The following is a 21,156-nucleotide window of genomic DNA, read 5'->3' as shown; positions in this document are numbered from 1 at the left end:
TGTCACTCTTGCACTCTCTTGCTCTTTCTTTCTCTCTCTAGTTTCATTCTCTCTCCTATTTGAAAGGGAATTTCCACTTGGTGATAAGTTTGTTTGAAGTAAAGCAGTAAAATGAGAGAAAGTCAATGGTGAATATTTGAATAAGATGGATCAACAACGATGCATGTATAGAAAGTAAAGTATCAGTAATAGGTAACCAGGTAGACAGCTGAGCATAAAATATTTTATATTTATCAATGACACCCGTTTCCTTATAAAACCTCTTTTCATAACTAGGTAAATGATGTAGACGCACCAGGGATCAACTGGGCTGTGGAGGCTGACCGCTTGCTGGTTTGCCAAATGTGTATAAAGCTAGCCGATATCTCGGGTCCAACTAAGATCAAAGATCTTCATTGTAACTGGACATACAGGATATCAGAGGAATTCTACGAACAGGTAAGAAATATAGGGGCTAGTTACAAGAAAATTGTAATTATCTTGTCAGAATCGTATCAAGTTAGCTGATGTGTCAGGTCCTACTAAGATCAAAGACCTTCATCGTAACTGGACGAACAGGATATCAGAGGAATTCTACGAAAAGGTAAGAAATAAAGCGGTAGCGGAAAGTAAATTGTTTGCAATTATCTTGTCAGAATTGTATCAAGATAGTCGATATGTCAGGTCCTACTACATGTAAGATCAAAGACCTTCATCGTAACTGGACGTATAGGATATCAGAGGAATTCTAAGAACAGGTAAGAAATATAGCGGTAGCGGAAACAAAATTGTTTGCAATTATCTTGTCAGAATTGTATCAAGATAGTCGATATGTCAGGTCCTACTAAGATCAAAGACCTTCATCGTAACTGGACGTATAGGATATCAGAGGAATTCTACGAACAGGTAAGAAATGTAGGGGCTAGTTGCAAGAAAATTGTGATTATCTTGAAGAATTGTATCAAGTTAGCCAATGTGTCAAGTCCTACGAAGATCAAAGACCTTCATTGTAACTGGACGTATAGGATATCAGAGGAATTCTACGAACAGGTAAGAAATGTAGGGGCTAGTTGCAAGAAAATTGTGATTATCTTGAAGAATTGTATCAAGTTAGCCGATATGTCAGGTACTACTAAGATCAAAGACCTTCATTGTAAATGGACGTAGAGGATATCAGAGGAATTCTATGAACAGGTAAGAAATGTAGCGGTAGCGGAAAGAAAATCGTGTGTGATTATCTTGTCAGAATTGTATCAACTTAGCCGCTATGTCAGGTCCTACTAAGATCAAAGACCTTTATTGTAACTGGACATACAGGATATCAGAGGAATTCTACGAACAGGTAAGAAATATAGGGGCTAGTTACAAGAAAATTGTGATTATCTTGTCAGAATCGTATCAAGTTAGCTGATGTGTCAGGTCCTACTAAGATCAAAGACCTTCATCGTAACTGGACGAACAGGATATCAGAGGAATTCTACGAAAAGGTAAGAAATAAAGCGGTAGCGGAAAGAAAATTGTTTGCAATTATCTTGTCAGAATTGTATCAAGATAGTCGATATGTCAGGTCCTACTTATTCCTTGTGTACATATCCTACCATCGTTGTATAATGGGTTACTCTACAATTTTTCAGTGGCATTGTAGGTGGGTACGTCATACAGGGTTCCCAGCCCATCAGGGAAATCAGAGAAAACCATTTTACTTTTTTCCAGTCAGGGAAAAATCAGGGAATTTGATAAAAAATACCTCTAATCAGAGAAAAATGCCTTAAAAAGGAGGGGAAAATCAGAGAATTTTGATCAGCCCAAAAGTCAAAAGTACGGTAGTCAGTCAGACTCTGTTACATTTTGTTGCATATCAAAACAACCTCCATTGAATGACTGGTTATGGTGGTACTAATTAGTTTTACATTATAGTTTTTATACTTAAAATACATGTACATGTAATTCACTGCAACAACTTAGAAAACATGCAAAACTGGGAATGGGTTTAAATAATTATCAGGGAATTTTTAAACTTCATCAGGGAAAAATCAGGGAATTTTTTTTCTTGAAAAGCTGGGAACCCTGTCATATGATTTGTGTGTTTACATTACATATAGCCATTGAAGGATTACCTGTGTTTGGCATCGTAAAAGGCCAAAGTCAAAGCCATAATCAAGGATGAAATAATTAAAAATCATCAAATTAATCCAAATTTTCAATGTATAAATGTAAGTTGCTGAACTGTTTGCCACAAATTATTTTTAGAATGTGAACCTTGCTTGCCATTACCGTTCCAACACAGCGCATTATATCTTTTTTGATAGGGTGGTTAGGAATGGCTACTGAGCCTAAGTACATGTACATGTATTCCCTTACATGAACTTGAACTCACCTTGAAATCATAAAAAATCTTCAAATTCATTTAATGTTTTGATGAATAAGTTACCCATGTGATTGCCATAAATTATGCACATGAATTTTTTTCCATAGGGTGATGAGGTAAGGCAACTCGGCCAACCTTTATCCCCTAATACGGATCGGAAATCCCCAACTTGAAAAACGCAAAGAACTTATCAACAATCTTTCAAATTAATTCAAATTTTCAATGTATATGCTGCTCAACTGGACATGGTGGCTCAGTGGTAGAGCGCCCACCTCATGAACGGGAGGTCGTGGGTTCGATCCCTGGTCGAGCCATACCAAAGACTGATAAAATGGGACCTTCTGCCTTCTTGTAAGGCGCTCAGCATTTAGATTGGCGAAGGGTAATAATTACATATCATGATTGTGTTATGCCGTTAGTAGTGTAGTCTCTAACTGAAGTGGCTACCTTGGGTGAATAAAACGTTATAATTAATCATTATTATTATTATTAACTGTTTGCCACTAGATACTTGAGAATGTTTTTCCATACCTTTCAAACACTGTACATGAACATATTCTCCCCATAGGGTGATGATGAAAGGCAACTTGGCCTACCCGTCTCCCCCTACATGGATCGCAATGCACCCCAACTTGCCAAACTCCAAGAAGGCTTCATCAACCATCTGGTTGCCCCTCTCTGTAATGCGTACGGATCGGCCGGTCTCCTACCAGGTAGATGGCTTGATGAGGAAGATGACGATCGTAAGTAGTATTATTTTATTTTCAATTCATTGAACGGGGAGCAAACGGACCTACATGTACACTGTGTGTGCTGTCTAATTGACTGTGTGTTATGAATATCTAGTTTATGTCTTTTGAGATCAGTGTTGATAATACGTGGTCTAGTGGTTAAGATTCTCATCTTTCAATCTGAAGGACGTGGGTTCGATTCCAAGCCATGGCATGTTTTCCTTCAGCAAGAAATTTATCCACATTGTGCTGCACTCAACCCAGGTGAGGAAAATGGGTACCGGCAGGAAGTAATTCCCCAAAAAGCTGCGCACACCAGAATTGGTAGACTAGCTTAGCCGGGGTAATATATGTGCCTTGGGCACCTAGCAAGGTGGATACGTGCGCTATACAAATCCTATATATTATTTTTTTTTTTTTAATGTCTTTTGAGAAAAATGGATAATACAGATACAAAAATTAACCTATAATTTTATTTGTGTAGGAAGACTAAAATGGTTTGAGAGGAAAAGTGATTACAAAAATATGAATTTTGATTAATCAACTAATACATTATGATTACAATGAATATGGAATGAATATTATAAGCCCAGCATTGTACAGAAGTGTGGTTTAAACTTCTAGTTTAGACTAGGGTTAAACCTACTAGGTTAATTACCAGAATACCACCCACTGAGTATAAGTCAGCATGATGTCACAGGAAAGAGCTAACAAGGGGGGGGGGGGGGGTGTTTCACAAAGATTTAAGTATGACTTAGAGTCACTCTTAAATGCCTAGCTGCGTGCAGTATAAAAGGCATGACCGCATTGGTCAGATCATGCCAAGAAGACACGCACTACTGCGTTTGGATTAACTCTTTGTGCGCTGGACCACGAACCCATCTGTACTGAATTATTTTCAGGGAGGGAAACAATGCATTGTTTGTTGAGTGTGAAATGCGAAGTTCGCACGGCACCGAATGTGCATTGGTGCGAAGTACGCGTGGAAAGGGTTAAGCAAATTGCGTGTTTCATGTCATGTACGCATCGGCATTTAAGTGCGACTCTAAGTCATACTTGAGTCTTTGTGAAACACCCCCCAGATTTATTGTTACTAAATTATCCTTATTCTTCGCACTTTATCCTTTCTCTCATAGATTCTGCAAAATCAGAAACCAAGGTAGAGAGCGAGAGGGGAGATTTCAGCGATAAAGACAATGACGACGACGACGTTGATGATGACGATGACAATGATGAAGAGTCTAATGATGGTAAGATTCTCTTAGGGTTGTGAAATGTTAATCAAATTTAAGCTCTAACAGTCTTGTGGCTTTATTTAGAAAACAAAGTTTCATTGGTAACCTAAAGAAAATGGAGTTGTAGTTCGCTGTGCAAAACCTTCATTTGTGGAAAGTGGTCTGAATATGCAACCTAAGCTTTTAGGGAATACGCCTTCTTCTTTAAAGCCAACATGTACATGTACATATTTATATTCTTCATAACAAATTGATTTTTGTATGAAATAATGTTTACGAAAAATGTAATGAAATGGAAGAAAATAAATGTTTAGTTGAATTGAATTGAAAGTTCTGTGCTGTATCAATCAAATACTCATTTTTATTACTATCACTTTAAGGTGACACTAAATTGAGGTTGAAGAGCGCCGGCCAGCAGAAGACCCGGAAGATGGTCAGCATCTTGACCAAGCATCTCAAGGAGAACCACGAGATGTGGCTCAAGGTCTTGAAGGAGGAGGAGGCGGAGAAGAGAAGAACGGAGAATCCAGACGGTCTTCCCCCGTCACCGACCTCCAAAGACAAAGAAGATGGAATGGTAAGAGACTTAGATTAAAACGGAAAGGCCGTTTAGATTTGTGGCGTAACTTCAGTGATGCGCAGAAATTACTCTTATCTCTTTGCGCCCTGAATTGTTTCTCAGGTGATAATAGCGACAATTGTTGTTTATCTATTTTCTTTCAATCATGCTTGTCTTATTCCACCATTGATGCTGGTCATTGCTATGAAGGTGTTAAGAGCCAATGGTAAGCTTCTCAGATACAATCGTCACCACCAATGCTAATTACTATGATTGCTGAATACGATTATGCAAATGTGTATACTTGCAACATTTGCATGCAAAGGGCTCATCATTCCTTTGCCCTCCTATTTCTAACTACCGTTCTTGTCTTAAGTCTTCACACATTATCCTCAACTTTGCTCCCGGGATAGTCGGGTAATGTCATCAGAATATAGAGAGCACACTTCAAGCAATTAAGATAAAATCTAAAGCGACTCTGAAGAGTAAAGTAAAGAAGAGTAAAAGGCCAAGAAGGCTCCGTGTCACAGAAATTGTGTGGCAAATGTTAAAGAGCTGCCAAAATTTCAGGGGAGTGTTTCACGAATAATCTTGTCACTGATTTTCACTGACTAATTTGCTCTGAACCAATCAGATTCAAGGATTTCAGTAGCTTATAATGGTTGTCAGTGAACATCACTGACTATTTGTTCCATGAAATGCTCCCCAGAACTCTATGACATTTTGTTTGATGGGTGACAATCGCTCATATGAAAAAAATCTACACCTTTATAGCCAACTATATTTGATAACATTTCTTTGAAGAGAAGTGGTCTTAGAAAGGACCTAAGCAATCAAAGCTTCTTTACAGGACCATTCCGTTTTTAAGAGAAAACTACATGGGCCTTGAATACACCACTGCTATGGAAGCCTTGATTAATAATTCCAGAGCAGATTCTTAACTGTTAGTGAATAAGTATTAAGAGAACAACTGCAGTATATCACATCACACCTAGCACATTTAGGTGTTGAGGATTATTACGATGGCAGTAATACCTCGGTCACATTTGCTCTACGGCGGCCATACGGCGAGTCGAAAACGGCCATTTTATTATTATTCATACCACCTATATCTGCTATGGTAGAAAAATGTTAAAACGGCTGTTTTCGACTCGCCGTACGGCCACCGTAGAGCAAATGTGACCAAGGTATTACCATTAATACCAGTAATCGTTAACCATAATAGACCTTATGCATTGACGTCATCGTGCCGCCATCTTGGAGGCTAATGCCATTGCCTTGTGATCTGTAGCTATCACATCTCCATTTACACATATTGGTGTATCCTCTGAGGGAGGGCGCTATGAGATTATAAAGCCATATGCATATGGTCTGGAGTAACTTGTATGACACAGGACCATGTAGGTCTTGTTCAAAGCAAGTATCAGTTTACCAGAAACAAGTCTGAGGATTTAGTTACATTATGTTACTTGACCTATTCCTTATGGCTTGCATACATGTATTACCCTCAATATGTATGCTATATTAATGATATTAATGATATCTTTATTATGATTAGTATTGGTATATGATATTTTTTATTTCATTGCTATATAAACTCATAATGCTTAATTGTTTCTATAGTTATCACCAAATTTTCTTTTATCCAAATCCCTTTTTGTGTTCATTGAAAATATATAATTTGTGGAATTAATTTTCATCTGCTTTTACATGCGTATACCAAATTTGGATTGAATTTGGTTTATGTCTGTTTTTATCTCTGAAGAAAATTTTATTTTCTGAGTAATTTTTGTGTTAGTAGAATGTGTATAATTTTTCATTGAATAAATTAATTAGATTAAAAAAATTAGTTTTTTGAAAATGAATAAACAAAATTGGATTAAATTTGATTTATGTTTGTTTTTATCTCTGAAGAATTTAAGTGCAATCCACACTCCAAACCACGAGATTATTAGACAAGTTTTTGTCCCGAGGGGCCAGGTATAGTTCAGATACGATTTTATGTGTTTTCCCATCCCTTGTATGTATTTTCACATGATGTTTGCTCTTCATCAAAAATGGGTATCCAGCTTCGCTTGTTGGATTGGTACATACATGTACACTGATATGGGGTTTGCTGTGTTTATGAATTGAATATTTGCATTTTGCAGATACCATGATTAAGAAATGAAAATATCTTTGATCATATGTTTTCAGACTTAATGTAAAATGTTCATGGTGGTTTACTAGATTAATATATGGCCACTTTGTCCAATTTCTGATCGTCTGTCTCATCTTTAGGTGAAGCAGTTTTGTGTACTGATTGGTGCTTGAGTAAGAAGGTCTCTTAATTTCCTATCTCATTAAAAAAAATTATAATGATGGGTAAACCTCACACGAGGTATCCAATTCAAAACCAAGATCTCCTTTGTACGTGTATATATTTAAAAAAAAGATAGATGTGGGCGCACCATGGTGTAGTGGCTCTGACTCTCGCCTTTCAAACCGAGGGTCGTGGTTTAGAATCCTAGCCATGGCGTGTTTTCCTTCAGGAAGAAATTTATCCACACTGTGCTGCACTCGACCCAGGTGAGGTGAATGGATACCCGGCAGGATTAATTCCTTGAATGCACGAGCGCTGAAAGGCAGCTCGAGCTAAAGCCGGGGTAATGATAATAACAGTGCGCCTCGGAATAGATTCTTTCTAGATAGATGGCGCTATACAAATGCCTATTCTTCTTCTTATTATTAGTATAGACAGAATGCACCAACTTTAACACATTATCCCACAGAAGAATGGTGTCCCATTTAAGGGATGATTATCTCCTTACTTAAAAAAATATTACAAGTGTCCTCGAAAGGAAACACTCTACTTCCTTGGCAATTACATGTCGAGCCAATGGTTATATATGGTGGTATTAGAGAAAATGGTAATTTTTTGTATAGGATATATGATCAAAGATGTTTTTGTTTTGCTAACTTCTGTGCATTTTGAGGATATTTTACAAGTCATTTTCATGTGAGTGCATATTGGACAAGGAAAGGGGGGGGGGTCACGTTCGTAAAATATGGACGTAGGGAAACAAATTTAGACTCATAGTTTCACAGGATATTGGAAATTAATGTGTGTTTGGTTGAGGGCTCGTTTCTTGCTGTGATTTTTTTTTTTAATTGAATGTATTCAAAACAACTGGGTGTCAGGGTAACTTACATTATTGGCATGGGTGTATCAAATATGAATTGCATTACATTCTGAAAGTGTCAAATTCATGTTATCATCCTGAATTAAGATACATGTAGAGTATCAAAAAATAAAAAAAAGAGGGAAATGAGAGAGGAAGAGATATGTATAACTAGTGCCGACATTTCTGCTGTATTTATCAAAATTCTGCAAAAAAACATCTTTCCTGTAAAATATTCTTTCAAAGTCCAATTCATTTCAGGCCTTTTCAAAACTGACAATTTAATGCAAAGCATCCATTCATAAGAAAGAAAAAGTAAGCCAAAATATTAAAGGACAAGTCCACCCCAACAAAAAGATGATTTGAATAAAAAGAGAAAAATCCAACAAGCTTACCACTGAAAATTTCATTGAAATCGGATGTAAAATAAGAAAGTTATGACATTTTAAAGTTTCGGTTAATTTCACAAAACAGTAATATGCACATCCTAGTCGGTATGCAAATGAGGGAACTGATGACATCACTCACTCACTATTTCTTTTGTATTTTATCATGTGAAATATTCTAATTTTCGCCTCATTGTCCTGTGAAACAAAGTTTTATTTTTCGCTGAACATGCGGAATTACCATTGCTTTACCTTTTATGGTTCAGGCAAGTTGGTCCTTATTTTCTAATCTGTATAATATTATAATATATCTAATATTGTATAATTCAAACAATAAAAAACAAAAGAAATAGTGAGGGACATCATCGATTCTCTCATTTGCATGTGACTAAATTGTGCATATAACTATTCTGTGAAAAATAAGCGAAATTTCAAAATGTCATAACTTTCTTATTTTACATCCGATTTTGATGAAATTATCGGCATTATGCTTGTCTGATTTTTCTCTATTGATTCAAATCAACATTTTCTGACGTGGACTTGGCCTTTAACCATGAATTTAAATCTTTGCTCTGTACTCTCCTCATTTTGTTATAAAATGGCATAGATGAAACTATTCATTATATCAAATGTGTAAGCATATAAAATGTCCATGATATTAATATTTTCATATCAAACTGCATTTATCCATACATGTACATATGTTCTAGTGTATGATTAGATAATTCCATGATAATATTCACGATAATACACTATATTTTTTTTCCAGTTTTTTGTATGCATCTTTATGGATTATTCCTCCATGAAATTATTGTGGGCATTTCATGAAACACAAAATGATTTTGGCTGTTAAAAGCTACTGAAATCCTTGCATTTGATTGGCTCAGTCCAAATTAATCAGAGAAAATCACTGATAAGGTGCTTTATGAAACACTTTCCTGATGTTGTGATTGATTTAGGATGCTGCTTAATGAAACTGGATCTGAATCTGCTGTGAAAGGGAAAAATGAAAAATATTAAAGAGAAATTCTACCCAAATAAAAAGTTAACTTTAGAGGAAAAAGAAAATTAAGACAAATAGATAAGTGAAAGTTTGAACAATATCGGACCAACAATTCAAGTTATGGATTTTAAAAAGTTGTAAAAATTGGTAATCACAAATACCCATGGAGACTTCAAATTGGCTGCATTGTTGATGTCATAGTGTTGTAAGGCAAGGATTACCCTTCAACTTTATACTCCAATACAGAAAATGGCTAAAATTTATTTTTTTAAGAGAAGTTTTACTTCAAGTTATACATTTTTCTTTCATGAGGATATAGAACAATATGCTACCTGTGTTTTTTATCACTGGCCTAGAGAATTATGTGCATAGCCAAGGGGAAATTTGTCCCTACCCCGTGTCATAATTTACTTGCCCAGTTTGCCATTTTGAAATTTACATAGTCTTTAATAGGGATCTCAATATTTTGAACAGTTATAACTTTCTTTAATACTGCTTGTCCAATTTCTTTCAAACTTTCACTATTTTATTTTCAGACATTATTCATGACCAAGTTTGGATTTCCCTTTAAATATTATGTTTGTAAACTCTGAGGCCCGTATTCTGAAGTCAGGTTTAACTTAGACCATGGTCTAACTCTGTGCTAAAATTATGGGAAGCCATAAGTGTCAAATTTTTTATTACATTGAATGTTTCATACTTCTTCGAAAATTGAGAAAGATTTTAGAGTCAAATGAGCTGAAATATCATATATGTACTGTTAGTGAATTATGTCACAATCGGCTATCCATACTTGAACCACAACTTTAAACCCGACTTCAGAATACGGGCCTGACAGTTCTTTTAGTATTCAGGGCCCAGTAGCATAAAGCTTAGCAATTGACATTGTGTGATTTCTACGATTGATTGCATTGATTAGTGTGTATGATCAATCATAGAAATACTAAGCCCTATGCTACAGGGACTTTAATATCTCACAGTTATGCGGCGAAGGTTTATGGTCTACCATGTGTATAATGAAGAAGGGAAGGACATACAGGCAGAAAGATTCAAATGGAAAGACGAGAAAGGATGAAAAGAGGAAATTAGAAGTATTCTTTTCTTGAAAGTGAGTAAAGTCCTGAAAAGGACTGTAAACCAGATGAGATGAGCTGAATATGGCTTGAGTAGCGATGGTTTGAGTAGTAGCAGGATGAAGTGAAGAGAGGTTACTCGAAGTTTCGGGCAGGTTGACTGTCCGTCTTCAGGACAGTCTGTATTTCCTTCCCTTCTTCATATTACACATGGTGAACCGTAGACCTTCTACACGTTATAAACTCCACCATGCAAACCTACAAAGATCATCCTATCTCACAGTTGTTGGTATTCATCCCTGATGTGGTTTATTTAGCCATGTCTGTGCCTATTTCGTTTTCCAGTGTCATTGGATATTGAAATCGATTAATATTGTCCAAGAAAAATTTGCTGAGTAAAATCTTTTTTTTAAAACATTTACTGGAAGTTTCATGATTATGTGCTATGTTTTGGTTTCCAGGGTAGACGTCAGATGATGAAATGGTTTGTATCATTGTTTTCAAAAGAGATGAAGAAGGTGTAGGAAGATTTAACCATGAAATAAAGATACAATGTATAAGAAAAGTTTTATTGTGTTGGCTTGCCTCCAACATCTCCCCTGCTTGTGTGGTTAAACAATAAATGGACACCCTTACTCCCTTAATAAATCAGAAACTCAAACATAATTAATTTGGTTCAAAAGTTTGTTTGGTTTTTTTTTTTTTTTTTGGGGGGGGGACAAAATTTATGACTGAAATCTCTTTTCATGCACATGTATTGGAAGTTAAAATTCAAAATATAAGCTTTCATATCCTTCAGAATATTGTATGTTCTTGGAGAAATTGTGCTCCGACTTGTATACTGCATTTACAACTAAGAGAAAATGCCATTCTTGCCCTTAAATGGTCAAATTGCAAACTTCATTTTTGTGATGTGAAAATTTTCCTGATTTTTTTGTGATATAAGTACATGTTGTCAATGAAAAGTGAAACTGGGTGCTTGTGTTTCTTTTGACTTGGCTTTATACAAGATCTTTTATACCGTAATTGCTTTATATATGTCTGTTTTCTCTGTCATTTGCCAGTAAAATGTGACCAGGTCCTCGTACACACTAAAAACGCTGTTTAAAGTTTTATAGAACACTATGTACTAAATGAACCTTTCAGTAGTTGTTCAACAGTTCAAACATCCATGCTTACTTTATTGAGGATTCAATATTAAAAATTAAACCTTGTTGTTAAGGTTTAAACACTTGTTTAAACTGTTTAAACAACTACTGTAAAGTTCATATAGTGAACAGCGTTGTGTTTTGTTTTAAGAAATTATTGCTAAAAGTGACTACTTGATTGTGGCTTTAAACTTTGCCACATCCACAGGCTTTTCTATCACTGTCGGGAGTGGTTGAATCAACTGTCACCACAGCTGAAATTTTTTTAACGGCATTTTTACTGTGTAACATAAAGCAAAGTGCTTCTCTTTAGAGCTGATGTTTAAGCTTGATTACATAGATTGTTATGTACATGTACAATCAAGCATCCAACATCAATTGTACGATTGATTACTTGTGTTAACGTCCCTTGGGGCTCTTTTGTGTAGCTATTTGTGAAATAACGCATAACTGTGCGGAATAACTGGAACATGATCTTCTGGAGAAAATGGCAGTGGTGACTATATTCTCCACAAGCCACATTACGTGTTAAGCCCAATTTACTTAATGCTATTAATGCTGCAACTCAAAAACTAACATGATAATGATGAATTAACAATTGAAAACGCTCCATGCTTTTCTTTGATTTGATTTGATTTCTCTTCAGCTCACTTTGATTGTGAATTGGACGACTTCAAACTTTTGATTCAAATCAAATTCCATATTTCAGTGCCCCATGGCGCAACATATCAGAGCATCATTTTAAGATAGAGTGATTGTCACTGACTATTTGTTAAAAGCTCCTGAGATCCTTGCCTCTGATTGGCTCAGAGCAAAAGAGTCTGTGAAAATCGCCAACGAAATGCTTCATGGACACTCCCGAGATCATTATCACCCAATCTTCATGTTCTATAATTCCCCAACATCATGTCTGCTTTTGTCATTTACTTTTTGCCATGAATTTGTTCCCAAACAAAGAAGCACATAATCATGGTACAACATATCAGATAGTTAACCAAATCTCCATGTACGATAACCCCCTACCATATTTTTATGTTGTCATTTACTTTTTGCCATGAATCGCTTTCAAACAAAAAGGACACTTCTCCCAAGGTTGAAAGCGATGATCTGGTGTTTGTGGATGAGGAGGAGGAGGAGGTAAGGTGGCTTCAAAGAGAGAAACCCCAAATCATTATCGAAATAAATAGAAACTGAGTTTGATATTAAGTACTAATTTTCCCCTTTGGTATGCTGTGCGGTGCTTTACAAGTTTATTTTACAGATAATACTAATAGTAATAGCGATCATTAAAATTGAAATTTTGGGAATGATTTAGTAAGTATAATTCAGCTTTGTCAAATTTGTTCATGCCACGCCAGTGAAAGTGAATTAAATAAAAGTTAACCAACTGACTACTAAATTCTGGAAATTCCATAGGATTTGTACAGAAACCTGCAGACTACAGTAGGCAATGGGTTAATTATGGATTTGTTTATTCTGATCATTGAACTTGTAAAGCACTTGGACATGACGTGTATATTGATTAAATGTGTGGTTTCTTGTAAGATTAACAAGTTTGCGGTGAATTTCTAATAATAAGTTATTAATCAGTAACAAATTATTGGTTGGTCTAAATGTGAAGTGAAATGAGAATGTGCAGGTAAGATTTTTCAGAATTCTCCATCCTTTTTTCCTTCCAATGTCTCTTCTAAACTCCCGTTATTAAGCCTGGCACACTACACAATTCGTTGCAATCCGATTTTACAAACATTGCAAGTACATTCCAACCTATAATATCTTAACAATAAAAGTTCCAAAATAAAATACTGGTATGGATGCTAAAATTGAAATTCCAGTCTGTTTTGAGCTGCCCTGTAGGAATAAAGGAAACATGTCATCAACTGCAACTTGAAGAAGCCTATTTGGACTTTACTCTATCAGCAATGCTTGTTGCAGAGCAGAATTATTTATGTATTTCGAGCATCATGCCAAACTTTTTCTGATATAGTTTTACTTAATGAAACTTAAGTATTTAATGCAAAATGTGTTATTAAAATTATTTTAATAAAGTGTGCCATTGTTAAGTTTGCATCAGGCTTTACATTGAGGAGTTCATATCTACCTCTGATAGTGCGGTTCTAAGCCATTTGGTCCAATACCTGTTTTGTTGGCGTTTTCATTCTTGTCTAATACCACTATTTGGTGTTCTGTCCATTTGGCCATAATGCCAGTTGGTCTACTCATCACTTGGTCTAGTAGTAGTTGGTCTACTTTGCATATTGGCTGACACCACTGTAACCAAATCTTTTTGGTCTGCTGTGAATATGGTCTTATTGCCAGTTGGTCCAATATTAATCTTGTCTTGTACCATTTGGTCTAATCCCCATATCGTTTAACACCAATTTGGCCAAACCCACTTGGTCTACTATTGGGTTAATTTGCCAGAAGCTTGCAAGTTGAGAATGAAGAATAAAAAAGTCAATTGAACTTATTTAAATTATGAATAAAAAAGTGAAGTTCTTTAACCTGGGGTTATTAATTATATCTGTATGATACACTTATAATGTTATATGTGATCTGTTTATTATTAACAGCTTTAGAAAGTTGATGAAATATCTGTGTTTATTTATTCATTTCACTAATTTACAAGTCCATAGATACCATTCATTATGAAAATGCTATTCTCCTTAAAAAAGGGAAAGAAAGAAATATGACCACTAATCATAGAGGTATTTCACTATTAAAGACTTGTAGTCCAGTAGATATGTGAAAAAGATGCTCGAATCTGGCAGAAAGTGTGAAATTTGGCATACAGGGGTATTTTTGGGCGCTGATTTCAAAAATTGCCGGCCCCAAGCGATTTGACCATCGGGTCGGCCGCCATTTTGAAATCCAAGATGGCCGCCATGAAAAATCATTAAATGTAATTTTCTTGAGTTTTACATGGCATGTGACACTGAAATTTGGCATATAGGGGTATTTTCAGGCACTGATTTCAAATATTGCCGGCCCCCAGCAATTTGACCATTTGGCCGGAGGCAAAATGGCCGCCATCTTGGAATCCAAGATGGCCGCCATGATATATTATTGCAATCATTTTTTCGAGTTTTATATGAACTGCGGTATTGAAATTTGGCATATAGGATTAATTCGGGTTGCTGATTTCAAATATTGCCGGCCCCAAGTGATTTGACCATCGGGTCGGCCGCCATTTTGAAATCCAAGATGGCCGCCATGAAAAATCATTAAATGTCATTTTCTTGAGTTTTTCATGTCATGTGACACTGAAATTTGGCATATAGGGGTATTTTGAGGCACTGATTTCAAATATTGCCGGCCCCCAGCAATTTGACAATTTGGTCGGCGGCAAAATGGCCGCCATTTTGAAATCCAAGATGGCCGCCATGAAAAATCATTAAATGTCATTTTCTTGAGTTTTACATGATAGGCGACACTGAAATTTGGCATGTAGGGGTATTTTGAGGCACTGATGTCAAATATTGCCGGCCCCCAGCAATTTGACCTCCAGGTCAGCAGCAAAACGGCCGCCATCTTAAAATCCAAGATGGCCGCCATGAAAGATAATTTGCTCAAGTCTTACGTATGGCCTGTAACACTTTAAATTTGGAAAAAAACTTGATCTTTGCATCCTTGATCAATGAAAAGAACATAGTAAATAGATGCTATTTTGAATTCCAATATGGTTACCAAGTTTGAATGATGTTCAACATTATAATGGTGAGTAAAACCCATTGCATTGGCACTGAAAACAAATCCAACACAACCACATCTTTGTCCGTTGCAAGGAATTTGGCATCCTTAATTGCTGATATAGATGTTACGTAAGTATGAAGCACCATAAATACACAAACCAGCTAGCTTCTTCTGCAGTTACACATTTGAAGTGGCTTTGGTTGAATAATAACCATCCGGAACAATCATTTTCTGTTGAGAGGCTTTAAATTATTTCTTTGAGTTTTATATGATCTGCATTATTGCACTTTGACAAATCGACGGAGTGTGGGGTGCTTATTTCAAATATTGCTGGCCCTCAGCGATCTGATCCTGAGTCAGAGGCAAAATGTCAGCCATCTTGAAATCCAAGATGGCTGCCATGAAAAAGATCATTGAAAAAAAATCACTTTATCTAGTATCACGTAACGTATTATTTTAAAGTTTGGCATCTAGGGATATTGAAATTGCCCCCAGTAATCTGTCCAACAGATATGCTGCAAAATGGCCACCATCTTGAAATCTAGAGAGGGTAGACTGTCATGAAAATTCATTAAAATAATTTTCTTGGTTTTAAACAATTTGAGGCACTGCATTTTAGAAATACAGGCAGGATTTTTGCCCGCTGGTTTTAGAATATTGCTCCAATAATTGCAATATTTTATTACAAATCAACATGAAGAAAACCGCTCCAGACTTGAAGTACTGATGGTTATATAGTAGTATGATGATGATGATGATGATGATGATGAAATTAAATTAATATTAATAATGGATGATAATAATACATATTTTATTGTTCAAAATAGAATTCAGTAACAGAAATGCTCCTAAAAATTTATTTTGCCCATACCCTGTAGATCGTGAGCCCGGCAGCAACTTAGTAGCGCGACATCGGACGTTGCTCTATCCTTTAAAAAGGGAGTTCACCCCAGAGAAAAGTTTGTTGTAAAAACAAAAGAAAATATGATATTAAAAAGATATTGGTGGATCCATCAAAGATATTAGAATTTTAAGTTTTTGATTTGTGACGTCATATAGGCTACTGTACGAGCAGCTTTCCCATTATGTTGCGTGATATAAAATGCATAAATGGTTCATCATGGGTATTTTTTTTTTCCTGGAGCGGGTGTGAAATCATTTGTTTGTTGATATACTGAGGGTCCAATAAAAAAACATTTCATTTTTTTGAGGAGGCTACATTTCATTGATTTTTGTACTATAAGAAACATGGGGGAACTGCTTGCATCTGACGTCACAAATGCACCAAATGAAATTCCAATAGCTTTTTAAATATTTGATGGAATTTCCTCAAACCTTCAATATTTTTTTTCATTACTTATTCTGTTATTGTTTCAATAAACTTTTTGTCAGGTTGAACTTCCCCTTTAATTCGTTGACCGCCAAACAGGTTAGAAGCAGCTCCCCTTTTCTAACATCTTTTGGTCTGATGCTGTCGGAGCTTGAACTCCCGATCTCCAGATTGAGAGGCGAACATGCTCCCATTGTCAGATTGTCGAACACACGATGGTTATCCAAAAATGCCAGATGTGAAAATAATACCTACATTATAATTATGATACTTGATTTTTTTTAATGATTTTTTTATGGCAGCCATCTTTGATTTCAAGATGGCTGCCATAAATTGGATGAACATTACTGGATTCGAGAGAAGTCTATGGAGATCACAGGGAAATCTCAGTTGTGGGCGATGCCGTCGAACTTAACACACGTGTAGAAAGCAACTCGGACGCCAAAAGAAAGCTTATTTTCTTCTCTTTTGACTGATGATACATATGTTACTCACCATTATAATGTTGAACATCATTCAAACTTGGTAACCATATTGGAATTCAAAATAGCATCTATTTACTATGTTCTTTTCATTGATCAAGGATGCAAAGATCAAGTTTTTTTTCCAAATTTAAAGTGTTACAGGCCATACGTAAGACTTGAGCAAATTATCTTTCAAGGCGGCCATCTTGGATTTTAAGATGGCGGCCGTTTTGCTGCTGACCTGGAGGTCAAATTGCTGGGGGCCGGCAATATTTGACATCAGTGCCTCAAAATACCCCTACATGCCAAATTTCAGTGTCGCCTATCATGTAAAACTAAAAAAAATGACATTTAATGATTTTTCATGGCGGCCATCTTGGATTTCAAAATGGCGGCCATTTTGCCGCCGACCAAACTGTCGAATTGCTGGGGGCCGGCAATATTTGAAATCAGTGCCTAAAAATACCCCTATATGCCAAATTTCAGTGTCACACGTCATGTAAAACTCATGAAAATTACATTTAATGATTTCTCATGGCGGCCATCTTGGATTTCAAAATGGCGGCCGACCCGATGGTCAAATCACTTGGGGAGGCAATATTTGAAATCAGCACCCCAAATCAAGCCTATATGCCAAATTTAAATACTGCAGTTCATATAAAACTCGAAAAAATGATTGCAATAATATATCATGGCGGCCATCTTGGATTTCAAGATGGCGGCCATTTTGCCACCGGCCAAATGGTCAAATTGCTGGGGTCCGGCAATATTTGAAATCAGTGCCTCAAAATACCCCTATATGCCAAATTTCAGTGTCACATGCCATGTAAAATTCAAGAAAATGACATTTAATGATTTTTCATGGTGGCCATCTTGGATTTCAAAATGGCGGCCGACCCGATGGTCGAATCGCTTGGGGCCGGCAATATTTGAAATCAGCGCCCAAAAATACCCATGTATACCAATTTTTACACTTTCTGCCAGATCCGAGCATCTTGGCCATTTTTTGTCACATAACCGCTCCACTATTGTACGTATCGTTCAGTTGCAGGTGGTGTTTTGCAATCAGTCACAAAGATCTTCTGTTTCAGATTTGCAATTGATATCTTAATTTCAAATATGAAAAATTGAGTCTTACTTCTTGTTACAAGAATCAGACAAGCAATCAAATGCAAAGTTTGCAATTAATTTCCAGATTTGCAATTGATTTGGAAAGCAGAAATTGAGTTGCGATTGATTGCAAGTTTCTCGTAATGCCCCAATACTGTGACAAAGCTTACATGTAGCAACATACGTATTGAAAAATAAATCTCAATACCTACATGTATGCACACAAACATGGCATTATACATCTAAATTTGAAACTAAGCAACCTCCGTGAAAAGTATTTAAAAATAAATCTCAATAAAAGTGGCATTGTTATATTTGAAAAGAGATAATCCAAAAATGCACAAAGTAAGTTCTGCCAGCATAATTGCTTAATTATGATGTCAAGAGTTCATTATGAACTGCAGACAAAGGATATGATTTAAAATGGTCCACAAAATTCTGTATCCAGGGAACATGCTCCTTCATCTCCAACATTGATTTAAGTTGCTTTGTGTCGTCTTGGCTAAGAGCACAAATGCCACTGAGCCCGGTTGATGAGCGTTTTCTCACCATGCCTGAACGAGCCCAGAGATTAACTGGATTTTTTAGACTTACATAACTGTATGTATGACAGGCCATCCATGTAATTGAATAGTTTTCCCCTCAAGAGTGACGTCAATTGACATTGCTGTGGGTGGCATGCCATACAATGTAGTTCATGTAATTCAATATTAGTCAATATCGAATAGTCTTACATGTACATGTATGTAATGCCAAACATTTATTTATCTATTCACCATCTGCAATAGCCCTTCCAAAATTCCCAAATGTCTATTCTATGATATACTCTGTTTATTATATCATTTATTTATTCATTTGTAAAGCGTTTGCTGTTTCATTTGAAATGCAACAAATTAACTTTAACATAATTATACTACAATCTCTCTTGTGTGTGTGGGTGTATTATACCCTACTGTATGGGTACATGTTTCTTAACATTTATATGATGTATACAGTTTGGCATAGAGATACATTTTACAACTAACCATCAAACAATAATCATTATCAATGAATTGATGACCTGATAGTGATAAATAGTCTTCAGTTATCTCCTAACATTCTTCTTTTGCTGTATTCAAACAAATAAATAGTGGGCAAAAAAAAAAGGTTAACATCGATTGTAATTCGTCATTCATGACATTCCCTTCTTGAAGAAAAATAATAAAATTACATTTTTGATATATTTCTTTTTACCCAGAATACATATACATGTAGCACGTGATTTAGAATTAAACCTAAAATTTGCTTGAATATTTGATTATTAATAATAATGTAAGAATTAAATGATTAATAGATAATAATGTCACATGTTAGACAGAACATTTTTCTACTTATTATCACATGTACATGTAATCGTATAATTCTTTGAACATATAGTGGTAACATGTGCTTTTAAGTGAGAAAAGTCTTTGAATACAATTATTGTGTCGTCTCATTGCAATGATTTGCAAGTCACTTTGAAAAACAGTGTTGATTTTATGCAGATAACAGAAAATAATTGACACTCTACCAAGTAAAAAACAAATTCATTACAGATAACATAAAATTTCATCGAGGCAAATTATCAAATTGCTTTTATCTTATCATTATTTCTATTTTCCCTTGTCTTTCTCTCACTGAACAGTCCATGAAGTCCATGGCCCCGATCCGCGAAGACTCAGAAGAACGCAACTCTGACTGCAGTCGCAGCATGGAAGGAGACAACGGTCTTACGGACCAAGAACTCAGTGAAGACTGTTGTCACGACAACAAGCCGCAAGAGGGCAGCAGACTAGGAGACAATCAAAAGGCAGCGGAGGAGACGTGATCCACACCGAACGACCCAAGTTGCATCACAGTTGCGTCACTGCTGCAACCAGAAAAAAAAAAAGGCTTGGAGCTAATGCGTGAACCCTTCAAAGTGCTATAATGTTGAAATGTACATGTGTGAATATGCGAAAAAATGCCTCGGTGTCTTGTGATGATTAAAAGTCGGTATCGGGTGGTAGAAGGATTTCGAACCAGATTCGTACCTGTTAAATCTGTCACTACTTAGTCGGTAGAAATGAAATCTACAACTTTGTTTACGTTCAGTAGTCGGTTGCCCCCACATTCTTCAAAATCCCCCCTTAGATAGGAGGGATGTATTTATCAAGATTGTGGTGATGAAAAACATGTAATGTGTAGCGCTCTGTGTGTCATGTACTTGTAGACTTAAAGATTGGTGTGAAAGCAATACTCTTGAGCATGACCGATGCTTGTGAAGGTCAGAATTACCTGTTAGAAATGAGCACTGTCTTAACATATACACTTGCATGAAGGTGACCCGCTGTAGACACAAAGGACATCAGTGGGGGTTTTTTATGTTGCACTTTGCATTAAAATTTTAGCGATATCAGGATTGAAACCAACCTTGATAATATATGAAGGGGAAGGGGAAATGAGTCGGAATAATTTGTAATCTTCTAACAGGAAGATTTGCATGGACACCAACTGTCACAGACACTTACATCGCAGCACTACCAATTTTTAATTGTAACTATAGTATATTTCATTGTTTGGAAACGGACTTTCACCCTCGTTTCGTCAAGTGCAACAGTCGGTTGTTTATCGTGCCAAATCTGACGAGATAATACAAAATATTGGTAGAAGTCGTCATTTCGGGTTCTGGCTATCCTTTCTAATGCTTCCATTTGTTAAATGTACTTTCATGTTGTGCTCAGTGGTTCATATTGCTAATTCACGAAACTGCAATATACATAATGTCCGTACCAATTATTCTCACATCAATTGTTATTCGCAACCCATACACCGAATAGCTCCTGTCTTGGTGAGAAGTGTTGGTAAATCTAGCTAGCTTGTAAATAATATGCTCGATTCAGTGCATCTTAATTACTT

The 21,156-nt window shown here is 36.1% G+C and overlaps 1 protein-coding gene across 1 annotated transcript in view; it reads left to right on the top strand.

Moving 5' to 3' along the window:
- Positions 1-20,175, top strand: part of LOC129283067 (uncharacterized) — a 43,052-nt gene extending 22,877 nt beyond the window's left edge. The window contains exons 10-16 of the mRNA XM_064114106.1: positions 277-438; positions 2,916-3,090; positions 4,215-4,328; positions 4,694-4,890; positions 6,787-6,852; positions 12,721-12,780; positions 19,904-20,175. Coding sequence (XP_063970176.1) covers positions 277-438; positions 2,916-3,090; positions 4,215-4,328; positions 4,694-4,890; positions 6,787-6,852; positions 12,721-12,780; positions 19,904-20,086 — 957 coding nt within the window. The 3' untranslated portion in view covers positions 20,087-20,175. The remainder of the gene's footprint in view (positions 1-276; positions 439-2,915; positions 3,091-4,214; positions 4,329-4,693; positions 4,891-6,786; positions 6,853-12,720; positions 12,781-19,903) is intronic.
- Positions 20,176-21,156: the final 981 nt, after the last annotated feature.

The sequence above is a fragment of the Lytechinus pictus genome, chromosome 19 (assembly GCF_037042905.1).
Source record: "Lytechinus pictus isolate F3 Inbred chromosome 19, Lp3.0, whole genome shotgun sequence".
NCBI lineage: Eukaryota > Metazoa > Echinodermata > Echinoidea > Temnopleuroida > Toxopneustidae > Lytechinus > Lytechinus pictus.
The sequence above is the reverse complement of the archived record's forward strand: the minus strand, read 5'-3'. Positions and strand labels throughout refer to the sequence as shown.